Below are 14,137 nucleotides of genomic sequence, written 5' to 3'. Positions count from 1 at the left end.
GTGTGAAATAGTCTTCAGCCATCCTTGGTATTTCAAATGTCATTTACAGATCTGAAGTGGGGTGACATAGCAGCTCCTTGACTCTTAATGAAGCCATGTTTTTCACAGAAAATTTGGTTTTTATAATATCAAATGCAATTTTAAAGAAAACAATACAAAAAAAAGAGTTTGTTTAAAATATGCTCCTCATAGCTCTTTTTCTTGATTTCCACCCCCCTCCTCTCCCTCCCCCCCACTTTTGCTCATAGTAGAATTTTCCTCTCATGCAGTAGTTTGATGGCTTGTACCCCTGTGCTTGGAAGACCTTTGTAAGAGTTTTAGCTCTGGAGCTCCAGTCACGCACAGATTAAACAAATGGGAATGATAGAGCTTATCCTGTTCAGCCATAAAGCTTTAAATCTGACTTTAGAGAGCATGTGCCTCTTCATGATATAATGTGGAACTGGGACAGTTCATGATTCCCAGAAAAGAATGATCAGGTTATTCCCAGGGGCACAGATTTTATTTTCTCCCCATGGTCCTATTGTTGAAATGTGTGTGTCCACACAACAGCCACCCACTTTCTCCAGCACCCAACCTATCTGTCATTTAGTTTGTGCATGGTGCTGGGCTCAGACTGGACAGTAATATCATAGGGAGCAGTTTGATGTTTGGCACAGAGATTAATTCAGATTCATGAAGTTTTCAAGGGGTAATTTCATTTTTAGGAAGTGCCATTTGATAAAAGGCACAGAGATGCTGAGGTACTTGGTTAGGTAGGCTTACTGTAGTCTAAATAAAGCAAGGCAACAGTTCAGACAGTGGCAAAGTATGACGAACTTTTAATTTTAATTAGAGATGGTAAAAATGAAGGTGTTACCACTTTCAGGAGACAGATAAGCATCTGGTCTGTTTTTCATTATTAACTGTAAGAAACAAAACAAGTGTTCATTAATTTAGTTCAGCATAACTGGTCAGTGTTGGATAAAACTCGTGTTCCTGTGTCACTTCATTAATACGATTTCCTAGTGAGAATGCTTTCTATTTTCCTCCCATGGGTGAGACCTAGAGGTATGATGGAGCACCGTTTTGACTTTTCACAGGATGAGCTGGATGAACTTCGGGCTGAAATGGAAGAAATGCGTGACAGCTATTTAGAGGAAGATGTTTACCAACTGCAGGAGCTCCGGCGAGAGCTGGACCGGGCAAACAAGAATTGCCGCATCCTGCAGTATCGTCTCAGGAAAGCAGAACAGAAAAGCTTGAAAGTTGCACAAACAGGCCACGTGGATGGAGAGCTCATTAGGAGCCTGGAACAAGATTTAAAGGTGGGTGAGAGGTTCATATTCACAGTGAAAGAGAACAGACTGGGATTTGGCTCCCTGCAATGGAAGGGAGGGTGGCACATGAAACAGGCACTGGTTCTCCAGACATCAGGACCAATGTCCTTCGTCTGCAGTGGAGGACAAATATGCAGCTCATCATCCTAAAAAGATGTCTTAGTGAGTAAAAAAACGTGCTTAGGCTCAAAATGAGAGAAATGAAGTCAAGTTACATTTGCGCACTTCAAAGATCTAAAGGGTTTTGTTTCACTTTGCAAAACTGTATGAACAAAATTCCCAATTCCATGAATTTCCCAATTCATGACATTTCCTTCCTTCTCTCTTCTTGCTAATACCAAATAATAGAAAAAAAAAACCCTAGTCACATTTCTTAGTGCCTAATGAGTTTGTCATAACAGGCACAGACTGTTACAATATTTTAGCAAGGCAGAGGATCAAAATGCTATTCCCAAAAAGAACACAAATGTCTGCAAAAATTAGGTTTATACTGAAACAGATTTTTTTATTTTTCAGATATCTTTCTACCAAGGCTAACCTTTGTATAGGCGTGATGCTTATCTAGCTTTACTAGTCTTTCTTAATATTGCTATCTTGTATCTGTTTTGAAAATATCTTCTCTAGAGAGGGAATGTTTACCACTAGAATGCTTACCACTAAAACTATTAATAATTGTGTGCTTAAAAATGCAAAGCATAAAAGCTTCTGAAACTTGAATGTTTGCTTCTCAGCAGTGGAAAAGAGAGTGACGTATCAAGTCATCACATTTTTCAAAATGTCAGACTGAATTTTTTATGATAGAAAAAAAACTTATAAACTTACCATAATGTAACTGGTACATAAGTCAGTAAAAATCTTGTACGTAGGTTTAAGTAAAAGAGAACTTGAAGTTTTTCAGTTTGCTTTGGTTTTGCTGCCTTGTAATTCAGTACTTCATCATGTTATGTGATGAATCACCTTTCAGAATGTTTTTGGAGTAAATATTTATTCTTATTAGGCTGGACTCAGAAAACCCAAGCTAGCATATATTTTTGTGCTTTCATTTCACTCTTGCCGTGTTGTGATTGCTGCTAGAGCAATGTGAGTGGAAGAGACTGCTGCATAGATGCAGTTTTGATTGATGATCTGTCAATTTTATGGCACGATTCTTCAGATTTTGTTTTCTCAACACGATATGCCAGGACTTTGATGTGCAGGTCTGGTATCTGCTTGTTTTCTTCTCCTGGCCATGACACTGCCTTAGCATAATGTGGAGAGGGAGCTGGAGATGAGTAATCAAATGTATTTTCCTCTTGGTTTTCTTTATGAGAAATGAATATTCATTTTGCTACTTGGAAGGCTTGGAGACTGTCATCAACAGTCTCCTAATTGAACTAAAAATCTCTTGGCAGTATAGGGTTGTAATATGCTCCCTACTGTAGGAGACATACTGTAGCTGTTGCTCCTCATGGATCCTCTTCATGCCTTTGTGCTCTTCTGACCAGGTAGCCAAAGATGTTTCTGTCAGACTGCACCATGAGCTGGAGAGCGTGGAGGAGAAACGTGTTAAAGCAGAAGATGAAAACGAAATCCTTCGGCAGCAAATTATTGAGGTGGAAGTATCCAAGCAGACACTGCAAAATGAGCTGGACAAGTTAAAAGAGGTAAGCTACAGTCAGGGAAGCCACGCAGAGTGCTGTTGCTGGCTTAGATGAGAAAAGTGACATGCGAGCATCTGAGGCTAACTTTACATGAAGTGTCTACTGGTGTTGCTTGTGCAATTGCCCAAAATGGTCTCCCGGCCTTTGTTCTATGTCCCAAATGTGTTGGTAATTTAGAAACAACATAGAGGTAGAGGAGTGATGCTGGGACTTTTGTCCAGGGCTTCTCACAGGGCTTCTGTCCCACTTGAAAGTGGCTCCACAAATCCTGCCTTTCTACTAGAGCGAAACTATCTCTGTTTTGACTCCAGCTAACTCTGACTCTCCTTTAAGCAGACTGGGACTTCCACCTACTTGAGAGTCAAATGAGGTATGCATGGCTTGTCTCTGAGAGGACACTTCAGGTAGGCAAGCCGCCACTTTGGCTGGTGCTCTTCAGTGGTGAGAGTGGGAGCCACCAGTATGAGCTAGGCAGCAGGAATGTGGTCTGTAATGTATAAATAACATTGCACTTGAGGCACAGAAATGCTGCCTGCTAAGAAAAGGGATCATTTCAATTGGAGCTGACACATAGTCATACTGGCTGAAGTGATACTCTTTGGAAGCCAGGGAGCTGAGGAGCAGGGGACAGCAAGGGGAAACCAAATACTAAGTGTGGTTCTTTGCTGGAGCCCACATCCCGGTCTGCAGCAGTATTTCTGTTCTCTTAACAGCACAGCAGACTGGCAGCTTACAGCCTCTGCTCTGTTTTAAACCAGATTGAGATAGAGCATTTAAACATAACGAGGTAAGGCATTTATCCTCTGAGCCTTGGTCAGATTTAGAGAGCTGCTGCAATTATGTGTTATTTTAATCTTTCAAACAATGCTCGCAAGTCAACTGGCACAAAGCCTGACTCAGTTTTATAAGGACAACATCTATTTAATTTCTCTGCTGTTTGGGAAATGAAAAGTCCAGAGCAAGGGTTTTGGAGAATTTTGTACCTGACAGGGCAGATCATTGGACAGTGCAAATATCAGTGTTACCTGGATTCCTTAAGAGCCTGACACAACAGATGAAGTCTACGTGACATTTTAGCTATTCTTTCTGAATGTTACTTGTGAATGCCATGCTTCATGGACATGATGCCACATTACAGGGTCTACAGACTATATTCCATACAAAAATACCGTGTCATCCACACTAATGAATGTATTGCCTGTTGTTAATTAACACACAGGCCCACTAGATACTGCTTGATGATCTTTGGGATTAAGCAGTTTGAGAACCTAAATTGCGGGTGGGCAGGGGAAAAGAGCAGTGCTGGAGTCTCAAGATACCTCTAACTAGGCTGCTTAGGTTGGTGCAGCCTGGCAGGGCAGAGAAACCCAAAGAACTCAGCTATCTGTCTGCTGCCTTGCCAGCTGAAGTGAATGTATCCTTACTTTGGAAGCAAACTGTGTCTCCCATAAGAGAAAAAGGCTGGAGGGGAGCTAGGAAAAGGGGGAAACAGCAGGTAGAATGATGGGATGCTTTGTGCTGATCTGGAGCCACAGCAGGGCATGAGATGTAGCTTGAAATGAAATAGTAGTAGTTGTAGAGGTAGTCTGGTGTTGCATGCCATGGGTGATAGTTCCTCTGGGAGTCAGAATTTCACAAGGTCACAGTCAGTGAGAAGATGGAGGTTTGGGTCCTTGGCAGGTCAAAAAAGGACAGAGGAGCCAAAAGTTGGAGAAACCCAGTGATACGTGTGCCAGATAAGAACATGTCTGCAACGCTGTTGACATTGCTGAAAAAAAAAAAAAATTTGCCTCAAGTTGTGTTCAAATAACTACCAGAAGCAATGCCTCTTTAGGAACACTTAATGCATAAAAAGCTCTAAAGGAATGTATTGTAGACATGCCAGTAGAAAAGCTAGTGCTCTGGGAGAAAAGTGACCCAAAGGCCATGTAGCTTTTCCCCATCCACCCTGACAACTCATCTTGTCTATCTAAAGGCTGACACTTGGAAGGAGCATCTTTCCTATCCAGTCCTGGAGCATTGCCCAAGACCCAGTTAGAAAGTGTTCACTCTCTGATATAGCTCGCTGTCTCCATATGCTCCTTTCCTGTAATATCTTTGGCTATTCTCAGCCCTCTTCCTCTATCGTCCTCTGAGAAAAAAAAAAAAAAAGTTTCTCTCACATCCATGTTCATGTTTATTGCTTAGTTCAGTGCTAACTTCTGGTTCATCCTGCCATACAATTCCCTTGGGTCCAGTTTCTCACTGCAATAGATGGCATATATGTTGATTACTTTTCATGTATTTTGCATTCTGAAATATCTTTAGGAACTGTACTTACATCTGAAAGCACTCCTTTTCTTAAGCCACCTTTGGTTTTTATTGTAATCTTCTGAATAATTATAACATTTGTGATGTTTAATGTTGTTAGGTATTTTTCACTGCAGTACCTATTCTGATATCCTGTGATACTTTCAACAGGATTTTTTTTGGTGTGAAATATGTACAGATTTCCTCTGTCTGAAAAAAAAAATCTTATTTGCTTCAAAAAAGCCTTGCAGTTTTAAATGAGAAATTAATTTTTGCTTCCTCCTGACCATGTAATTTCAAGTTGTTGTATTTAATAGATGTAAGTTGGGCTTCCCTTTCTTCTGTCACTAAATAACATTTCTCAGTGTGTCTCAGCTTTGCAAATAATAGAAGCAAGGTTACAGCAAAGAGGAAGGGTGACAAGTCTCCTGCCATGTCCTTCACAGTGCTCTTAGTTCTTCTATTATCGCTGTGTTGTAGCTAATGCACTTCCCTCCCCAGTCCCAGATGCTTCTGGATTCCCTTTCATTGCAGGCCTTCAGAAGCTTTTTTATAAGCTATCAAAACCTCATTTAGACTCTTTTTTTGCTCTGGTATCTGTTAGGTAATTTCCATCAGGAAAATATTGTTTTTCACTGTTTCAATAAGGAGCTCTCAGATCATCCCTAAGTCACTTACAGGTTTTTAGGATACTGCCATCTCTTTTTTTCTCTCCTTCTACATAAATACCCTCCATTCCTCCAGCCTTTTGTAGCCTTTCCTATAGATGTATTTTGAGCTAGGATATGGATAAGTAAGGATTTTTAGCCAATACTTGTGGATTTTATTGACTTATGATGTCTTTCATTAGACAATGTTCTTAATGTTTTCATCAGCTCCCTGGCATTCATTTTACTTAATCATGCCACTCCATGTTTTTTTTTCAGTCCTCTTAGCCAAAAGATAATATGGTCCCTTCCTTTCCCATAATGCTTCCTAATTTTTTTTCAGATATTCTCAGTTCATTGCTGTGTAGGTTCATCACTCTGCTACTCTTACATAAAATACTTCCACTGATTCTTTTGAAGCCAATTCTTTTCCTCTGAATATTTTTTAGGTTTACTGACTGTACCTCATTTTTCAGCTTCAGTCTTCCCAACTACTGCAGCACTGTGGATTTTTTTTGGATTTTTTTCCACAACTACATTCACCTAATTTTTCTGCTTCCCTTTTTCAGGTTTTTTTTCTTTTTGTTACTGTGAACTTTTCAACTGGTTTTGAACCTCCCTCTGATGTCTTTTTCGTGGCATCCTCTGTTAGAGCTCCAGAGTTTTCCTACTGCTGTGAACATTACTTTGTAGCAGGTCCTTGCAGAACAGGGATGTGCCTAAGAACTGAACTGTTCCTTCTAGGAATGTGCTAGGATTTTCTGTGACTTACCAAAGCTGCTGCTTCCTTACGTCTTTGGAAGCAAAGGCAGTGTACCCTAACAGATTTGATAAGGACACAGATCACTGCCAAGGCTTGCTGGCTTTTTTCTCTTGTTGTCTAGATTATTAGCATCTCTGCTTGAGTCAGTAGGCTGCCAGGAAAAAATGACTCCATCACTGAAAGATTACCTCAGCAACATCCTATTTCCCCTTCCTAGTATCCTAATTCAGCTCATAAGACATATGTATATGAAAAATTTAACTTGGTCAATCAGCAAGCAGTCAAAAAACTCTTTCCAAAGTTTCCTTCCTTTGCAAAACCAATTTTCTCCAGAACATCTACAAACCATATCTTTTCTCAAAGACTTGGCAACAGCAAGTAGATTTTCTTTGATATCTGAACCCATCCCAAACATGATTTCCTCAGAGCTACCAAGGCTTCTAGGGAACATCTTCCTTCTATTTTCTCAGCAAAAATTTCATGTTGAAACGATCTATCTTTACTGTAAGTTTAAACAACTCTGAAAACATACTTGGCAAACTGTTGGATGCCTTTATGTAGAGTGATCATTAATGCCCCTCCAAGTAATACCTCTCAGAGTAATCCTCTCTCTAAAAACTCCCTGCCTGGGGAAGAATAAACCATTTTTGCCACTTATTGTAGAAATGGGCTGAGATGGCACAGGACCCACTGCTATTCCCCATGGGGAGAATGAGTCGCTCACTTGTTCACAGCTGCTAAATGTGTATTTTCTCACATCCTTTGTCTGGGTTTGGCATTGTGAGCCAGGGAAGAGAAAGAGGGAGGGCCTGGGAGCAGTAACACTGCTGGGGAAGGGCAGCCCTGCCGGACTTGACAAAGAGAGGGGAGGATTAGGGACAGGGGCAGCAGCTGCTGAAAGATTTGGTGTGAGTGCTGTGAAATGGTTTAGCAAGAAATGAATGAGAATTGCCTAGCTGGGAAGAAAAGGGCATTTATTGTTTGTGGGACAAGCGTACTGAGCAGGTGACAGTCTCTCTTTTAATAAATGATGCTGAAAGCAGAAAGAAGGGGAAGCAAGCGGAGGTGTTGCTTTCTCTCTTGGAGACTGTCTGGTGTAGCAGTGACCTCCCCCATGACTCTGAAGTTTGGTTGTTTTTTTTTTCCTATCTTCAGTTTAAATCACTGGGGCTTTGAGCCCTCCAGGTTGTTTGGACCATGGGAGGACCAAGTGCTCTTCTCCAGGCATGTTTACTCAGGGAAATCACTTCCAGCTGATGGAGGACCATGGCTACAGCTCCTGTTCCCTGGTGTTTTCACAAAGAAAGGCAGAGGCAAAATGGAAAGGCAATAAATACTGTTCATTCATTTCCACATGAGAGGAGAGAAGTGCAAGTCCACTGGCCATTAGTAATGTCTTCAACTCATCTCTCTAGGACACAGACTGAGATGAAAACAAGTACATGCTGTAAATGGGCTTTCCCAGGTTACCTGTGGGCTTTTTAGGCTCTTTCATCCAAGGCTTACTTGCTAATGGGGATGCTGTCATGCCTGAGCATACCCTCCCCTGCAGCACCTAAGTTTGGAGACAGTTAAAGAACCACTGCTTTTAACTGTCAAAGCAAATTTTCTATACAAATATCCTTTTATCAGAGTGAAAAGCTGCATTCAAATGCTTATAAAAATGAAAGAAATATACAAGATGAGATGAAATAGCTTTCAGCCATGTTATTTAGAGACAGATTCGGCTCCAAAGTGCATGTACAGTGCTATGTTTAATATCACTCGAAGGTAGAGAGCATTTAGCTGATAGAAGAATTTAGCTCTAGAAACATAATATAGCAAAATGAACTCTGGAGGCTGCTTTGAAGAGCTGATCCAGGCAGTCTGATTTTCATTGCCTTTGACCTTTTAAGGAGGACATGATACATGCAGCATGTTTGTAAAGCAGTTCCAGTCTGAAACCACTTCTCAATCTCTTCTCTCTGATATAAATACCTAGATATGGTGTGAAGTAATGCCCTAGTGGTGAAGAAACTCTTATTGGTGAGAGCACACTTGTTTGTAGAAAATACTGCCTGTGGAAACACTGTGTTTTCATTACCTGAGCCTTCATACTTATTTATTAAGGTAGCACATAATGTTTTTCAGTCATTTCTCAAATTAAATGTATTCATAGGGGTGAAGTAGAACTATATTGTGAAAAAACTTTACTTTTCTTAGTTATCACTGAGTTTAAATAGGTGAGAAGCAGGAAAGAGATGATGTGTAAGCTGTAGTTTCAAATAACATTAAAAGAGCTAAGCAAGATCACCATGTTGAGTCAGTGACCCTGCTTAGAAATTATTGCTTTTAATAGTTATAAGTAATGAAGTCTTGTGCAATAATCATAACTAAAAGCATTAAGTGCATGAAAGTTTTACTGCAGCACCATTTTCTCTTCAGTATCTTTTTTTTCTCCATGATAAATAATGAAGTGGTACCTAAACCACAGTTAATGATTTATACTCATTATGGCATTTCAGGAGCCTCACAGATAGTGAAATGCTCTGCCCAGTGCTGGTACCAACAAACAGGATTGAGGGAGAGGCATTGGAATAGATCTGGCTCAACTCAAAATGTAGAGCAGTTAGGAAGCAAACTAATTATTTTTTCCAGTGAATTATAGTATACATCTTCTAATGAACTATCCATATTTCCTTTTAGAAATTTAAAAAAATAGATTTCAACAGAAAAATAAACCCCTGAAATTTAAAAAATGTTTTGTGCCAGTCTCTTTTGCTTACATATGGCTCCCCCCCAAACAGTAGCTGCATCTGAATTTAAGATTCACCAAATATATTGCTACCAAGCTCCAGATAGCCTTCATTTTCTAGGTGTCTGCTATTTCTTCATACTTGCTAGCAATCATCTGATATTGCTTCCAAATCCCACTGTAATATTTGAAGTGAGAGGGTTTGAGAAAAACAGTGACTCTGCTGATCAGACCCAGAGTTTTATATCATGAAAAAAAATCCTTGCTCTTATATTACTCAGCCTGAAGCAGAGTCTCTCATCCCAGACATGGGTGCCCTCTCCCCCGTTCCTTGCCTTGCTGCCAAACACTTCAGTGGACCTCAAATAGCCTTTGCTTTTGGAGAAATTATGTTGAAGTGATGGCATTTTCAGCAGAAGCAACAACGTACTAAAGCTGCATGGTTGTCCAGGTACCAGTTAGTTATAAGGAAACCTTTGTATAGAAACTGAAATTCCTCTATGCCCCATTTGCTGTGTAATTTTTGTACTATATAGCAGAAGTCTTTCAGTAACTAAAAGGCTGTTACTCTTTCAATAACAGAGACTGGCATGGAGATAACCTCCACGAAGCTGAAATTGTGTATCTGTCTCCCCATCCTCCACCCAGTTACCAAAAATAATCCTGCTTTCTGTCACATGGGCTTCAGCAGTGACAGTGCAAACTGTAGCCCCTCTAACATCTATATGGGACTTTCATGGGGAAAATATGGGCTTATCTTTTATTCCTTAATCTCTCATACAGCAAGTCCCTGTAAAAAATTGGCATGAAATCCTTCAAGTGGAGAAAAATTAGGGCATGTTCCCAATATTTTAAATCACATTTCAATTGGGGCATAAGTCCTCCATGAAGACAGTACCCTTTGCCAAGGTGTAGGCAAGACTTTGTTCCAGGACAGGCAATTTTTTGCAGCATGCTGCTGTTCTGTGCAAAGAAGCTGGGGTATAAAGCTAGAATATCCACAGCCAAGCATACACTGAAGTTAATTAGGACTTTCTCTAGTCTTTCCTCTCTCTGGTGACATTCAGATCAGCCACCATCTGGCAACTGTTCATGTGGGAAGCGTCACACGGTGTTTGGGATGGAGATGGATACCCAGGGCATCACAGTTGCAGAGATGTCTCATGCTCTGCCCTCCTCACTTCCCTCCCAGGGCTTGGAGGGATCACAGAACCAAAGAATGGTAGGGATTGGAAGGGACCTCTGAAGATCATCTAGTCCAACCCACCTGCTAGAGCAGGATGCAGCCCAGCAGGACCCAGCACAGATCCTAAGACAATCTGGCCTCAGGCATATCAGGATGCTCCACCTGAAGGAGAAAGAGTATATAAACCTGCAAAAAAGCACCCTTATTTTGGTGTTCAGTACAAGCTGGCATCACCAGCAAACTCTGTGTCACTGCTCCTGCAAGGCCCAATTTTCCTGACGTGCTTTGGCTGGCTCATGGTGAGCAGGCACCAACTGTTTTCATCTCACATCGCAGCTAATTTCATCCCAGCATCTGGAGCTCAGGGCAGTGGGATGGAAAAGAAGAAGAGACAGTCTGTCAGGGTGAGAAGTGGAGCTTTGTGAGATGTCGTTTCTTACTGCATTTCCAAGATTGTTGAGGTTTTTTGGTGGTGGTAATGCTGAATGTAGGAATAGGTGTTGCATCAGACTCTTGGCAGCCATGGGGACAGCACTGTCTGGAAACACTTAGGCAGGTGAAAAAAGTCAGAGCTGTTGATTTTTGTCCTTCTTTGAAAGGGTTAATTGATTATTTCTCTTCTCAGATTAATTATTTACACTTGCTTCTCTAGCTCTAATTTTAAAAGGAGAACGTAAGTTACTGCACAGATAACTTATGAATTATTAACATTGCACTTCTCAAGCTGTCAGAGGATGAACAAGGGGGAAAGATCTGACCGTCTTGGCAAGCTTTCCATTGCCACATGCTATGGGACTGGCCTTTCCCCCTTCCCTGTGCCTGGCACTGTGCTGGTAACCCTGGCTCTGCCACCCAAAGCCTTGCTGGCTGTCAGGCAGCCCAGCTTGGCGGTGCCTCTTGCGGTGTTCAGATCTCTCAAGAAGTTCTCCATGTCCTGGAGCTGGTCAGTGCAAGTAGGCCAGGAAAAGGATATAAGTGGCGAAGAGGCAGAACTGAGTAGGGGAGAGTCTTCAAGCAACCTTTAATCAGCACATTTTGCTGCTTTCTGTAAATAACTTGTTTCCTTTGTGCCACAGGTGAGGACACTTTCACCCATCTTGCTCTTCGTACACCAAATTTATGTCAAAGCAGTGGCATGTGCAGTACTTCAGCCACATTCTTATCCCTGTAAGATAAGACAGGGATAATACAGATCCTGTAGGATCATTCCTCACAGAACCCCACAGAACTCCATGGGTCTTGCCAGGAGTTTTCTCACCGGTTTTACCAAGGGGCTTGCTGCAAGGCTGGCATGTTTTTTCACCCCATTTCTACACTCATCCTGCAGAGAAATGCATGAGAAAGAGTTTATCTTCTGTGGGAGGAGGTACAGCAAAGCCTTCGCTTGGTTTGGTTTTGGGTTTGTACCTTGATGTGTGAAGTTTCTTTTAGTAATTGTAATGGTGGTTCATTCAATCGAGAAAAATGAGACTATCTGCCCCTAATTACCTCTGATTTCTGTGTTTCTTTTTACTGTGTATTTTGTTGCAAGATAAAAGCTCAAATGAATATAAGCATTGCAAGATGCTCTTATCCTAATATGGACATTTTAGGTCTTGCTCCAGTGATAGCAGCTGGAGCTAAGGAGGGTAAATTGTGTTGATATTTAGGGATATCAATATAATGTCTACGTGGGCAGAAGGAGCACAATGATCCATCTGAGACTGCCAGATGTACATATTGGTCTATTTAAGGCCTCTTTCTCAGGGATCACTCCAAAATAGATACAGACCAATCTCTTCAGTGTGCTTTTGCTGCAGTCAGCTGTGCCAAGAGAAACTGGGTCCTGTGCAGAGATTGGTGAAGGCAGCTCTCCTCAGGGTTGCTGTCTGCAGAGTGCAGGATAAATTTCCATCCCTGATTTCAATGGTGTCAAAATGGCAGATTTTAAAGTGATGGAGGAGGGAATAAAGTAATTAAATGACATGGTAAACTGTTCTAAGGCACATTTAAAGTAGAAAACATTTAAGTTGCATTTCTCTTCAATTATTTTCATCATATATAGTATATTTGTGTATCAAAAATAGTTGAAGATTGTTCACCCTCATTTCAGTTTCCAAGAGTCTGGTCCTTCACAGCATCATAGAACAGTTTGGGTTGAAAGAGACCTTTAAAGGTCATCTAGTCCAACCCCCTTTCAGTGAGTAGGGACATCTTCAACTAGATCAGTTTGCTCAGAGCCCCATCCAAACTAACCTTGAATGTTTCCAAGGATGAGACAACTACCACCACTCTGGGTAACCTGTTCCAGTTTCACCACCCTCACCATAAAAAAAAAAATTCTCTTTATTTAGAATCTAAATCTATCCTCTCTTAGTTTGCCCAACTACCCCATGTCCTATCTCAACAGGCTCTGCTAAAAATGTTTGTCCTCAGCTCTCTTCCAGGCCCCTTTAAGTACTTGGAGGTCACAATAAGGTCTCCTGGAGCTTTCTCTTTTCCAGGCTGAACAACCCGAACTCTCTCTGTCTTCATAGGAGAGGTGCTCCAGCCCTCTGATCATCCTCATGGCACTCCTCTGGACTCTTTCCAACAGCTCAGTGTCCTTCTTGTTTTGGGGGCTCCAGAACTGGACACAGTACTCCAGGTGGGGTCTCATGAGAGTGCAGTAGAGGGGTAGAATCACCTCCCTTGATGCAGCCCAGGATACGGTTGGCTTTCCTGGCTGCAAGCACACATGACTGGCTCATGTCCAGCTTTTCATCCACCAATTTCACGGAATCCTCCTTCACAGGATTGCTCTGAATCCATTTGTCCCCCAGCTGGTATTGGTACAGGGGATTGCTCTGACCCAGGTACTTGATCTTGCACTTAGCCTTGTTGAACCTCATGAGGATCACTTGGACCCTCTTCTGAAACTTGTCCAAGTCCTGGGTGGCATCCTATCCCTCAGGTGTGTCAACTCTACCACTCAGCTTGGTGTTGTGTGCAAGCTTGCTGACGGTGCACTCTATCACACTGTATGTCACTGGTGTAGATATTTAACAGTACTGGTCTCAATATGGAGCCCTGTGGAACACTACTTATCACTGATCTCCATCTGGATGCTGAGCCATTGACCACTGGTCTCTGGATGTGACAATCCAACCAATTTTTCTTCATTGCACCAAACAATCCACCCATCAAATGGGTATCTCTCCAATTTAGAGAAAAGGATGTAATGAGGGACCATGTCAAAAGCCTTAGAGAAGATGATGACAGATAGATCCAGATAGACAGAAGTGCATCCATAGTACTTCCCTTGTCCACTGGTGTAGTCACTCCATTATAGAAGGTCACTAGGTTGGTCAAGTAAGACTTGTCCTTGGTGGAGCCATGCTGGCTGTCTTGAATCACCACCCTGTCCTCCATGTGCTTTAGTGTAGCTTACAGGAGGATCTGTTCCATGATCGTCCCAAGCACAGATGTGAGAGTTAACAGGTTGGTATTTCCCTGGGTATTCCTTTCTAGTGGAGTTCTTTTGGTTTTCTATTAACCATGCTTATGTATCTTTTATGATGTCTTTATTAATTTGTTTGCT

At 41.6% G+C, this 14,137-nt stretch overlaps 1 protein-coding gene across 11 annotated transcripts in view; it reads left to right on the top strand.

Annotated features, from left to right (window-relative positions):
• MTCL1 (microtubule crosslinking factor 1) overlaps positions 1 to 14,137 on the top strand; it is a 107,320-nt gene that overhangs the window by 10,318 nt on the left and 82,865 nt on the right. For all 11 annotated transcript variants that reach the window (XM_071737172.1, XM_071737170.1, XM_071737176.1 and 8 more), the window contains exons 2-3: positions 1,083 to 1,307; positions 2,804 to 2,962. In XM_071737172.1, coding sequence (XP_071593273.1) covers positions 1,083 to 1,307; positions 2,804 to 2,962 — 384 coding nt within the window. The remainder of the gene's footprint in view (positions 1 to 1,082; positions 1,308 to 2,803; positions 2,963 to 14,137) is intronic.

This window comes from Heliangelus exortis, chromosome 2 (genome assembly GCF_036169615.1).
Source record: "Heliangelus exortis chromosome 2, bHelExo1.hap1, whole genome shotgun sequence".
Lineage (NCBI taxonomy): Eukaryota > Metazoa > Chordata > Aves > Apodiformes > Trochilidae > Heliangelus > Heliangelus exortis.
The sequence above is the reverse complement of the archived record's forward strand: the minus strand, read 5'-3'. Positions and strand labels throughout refer to the sequence as shown.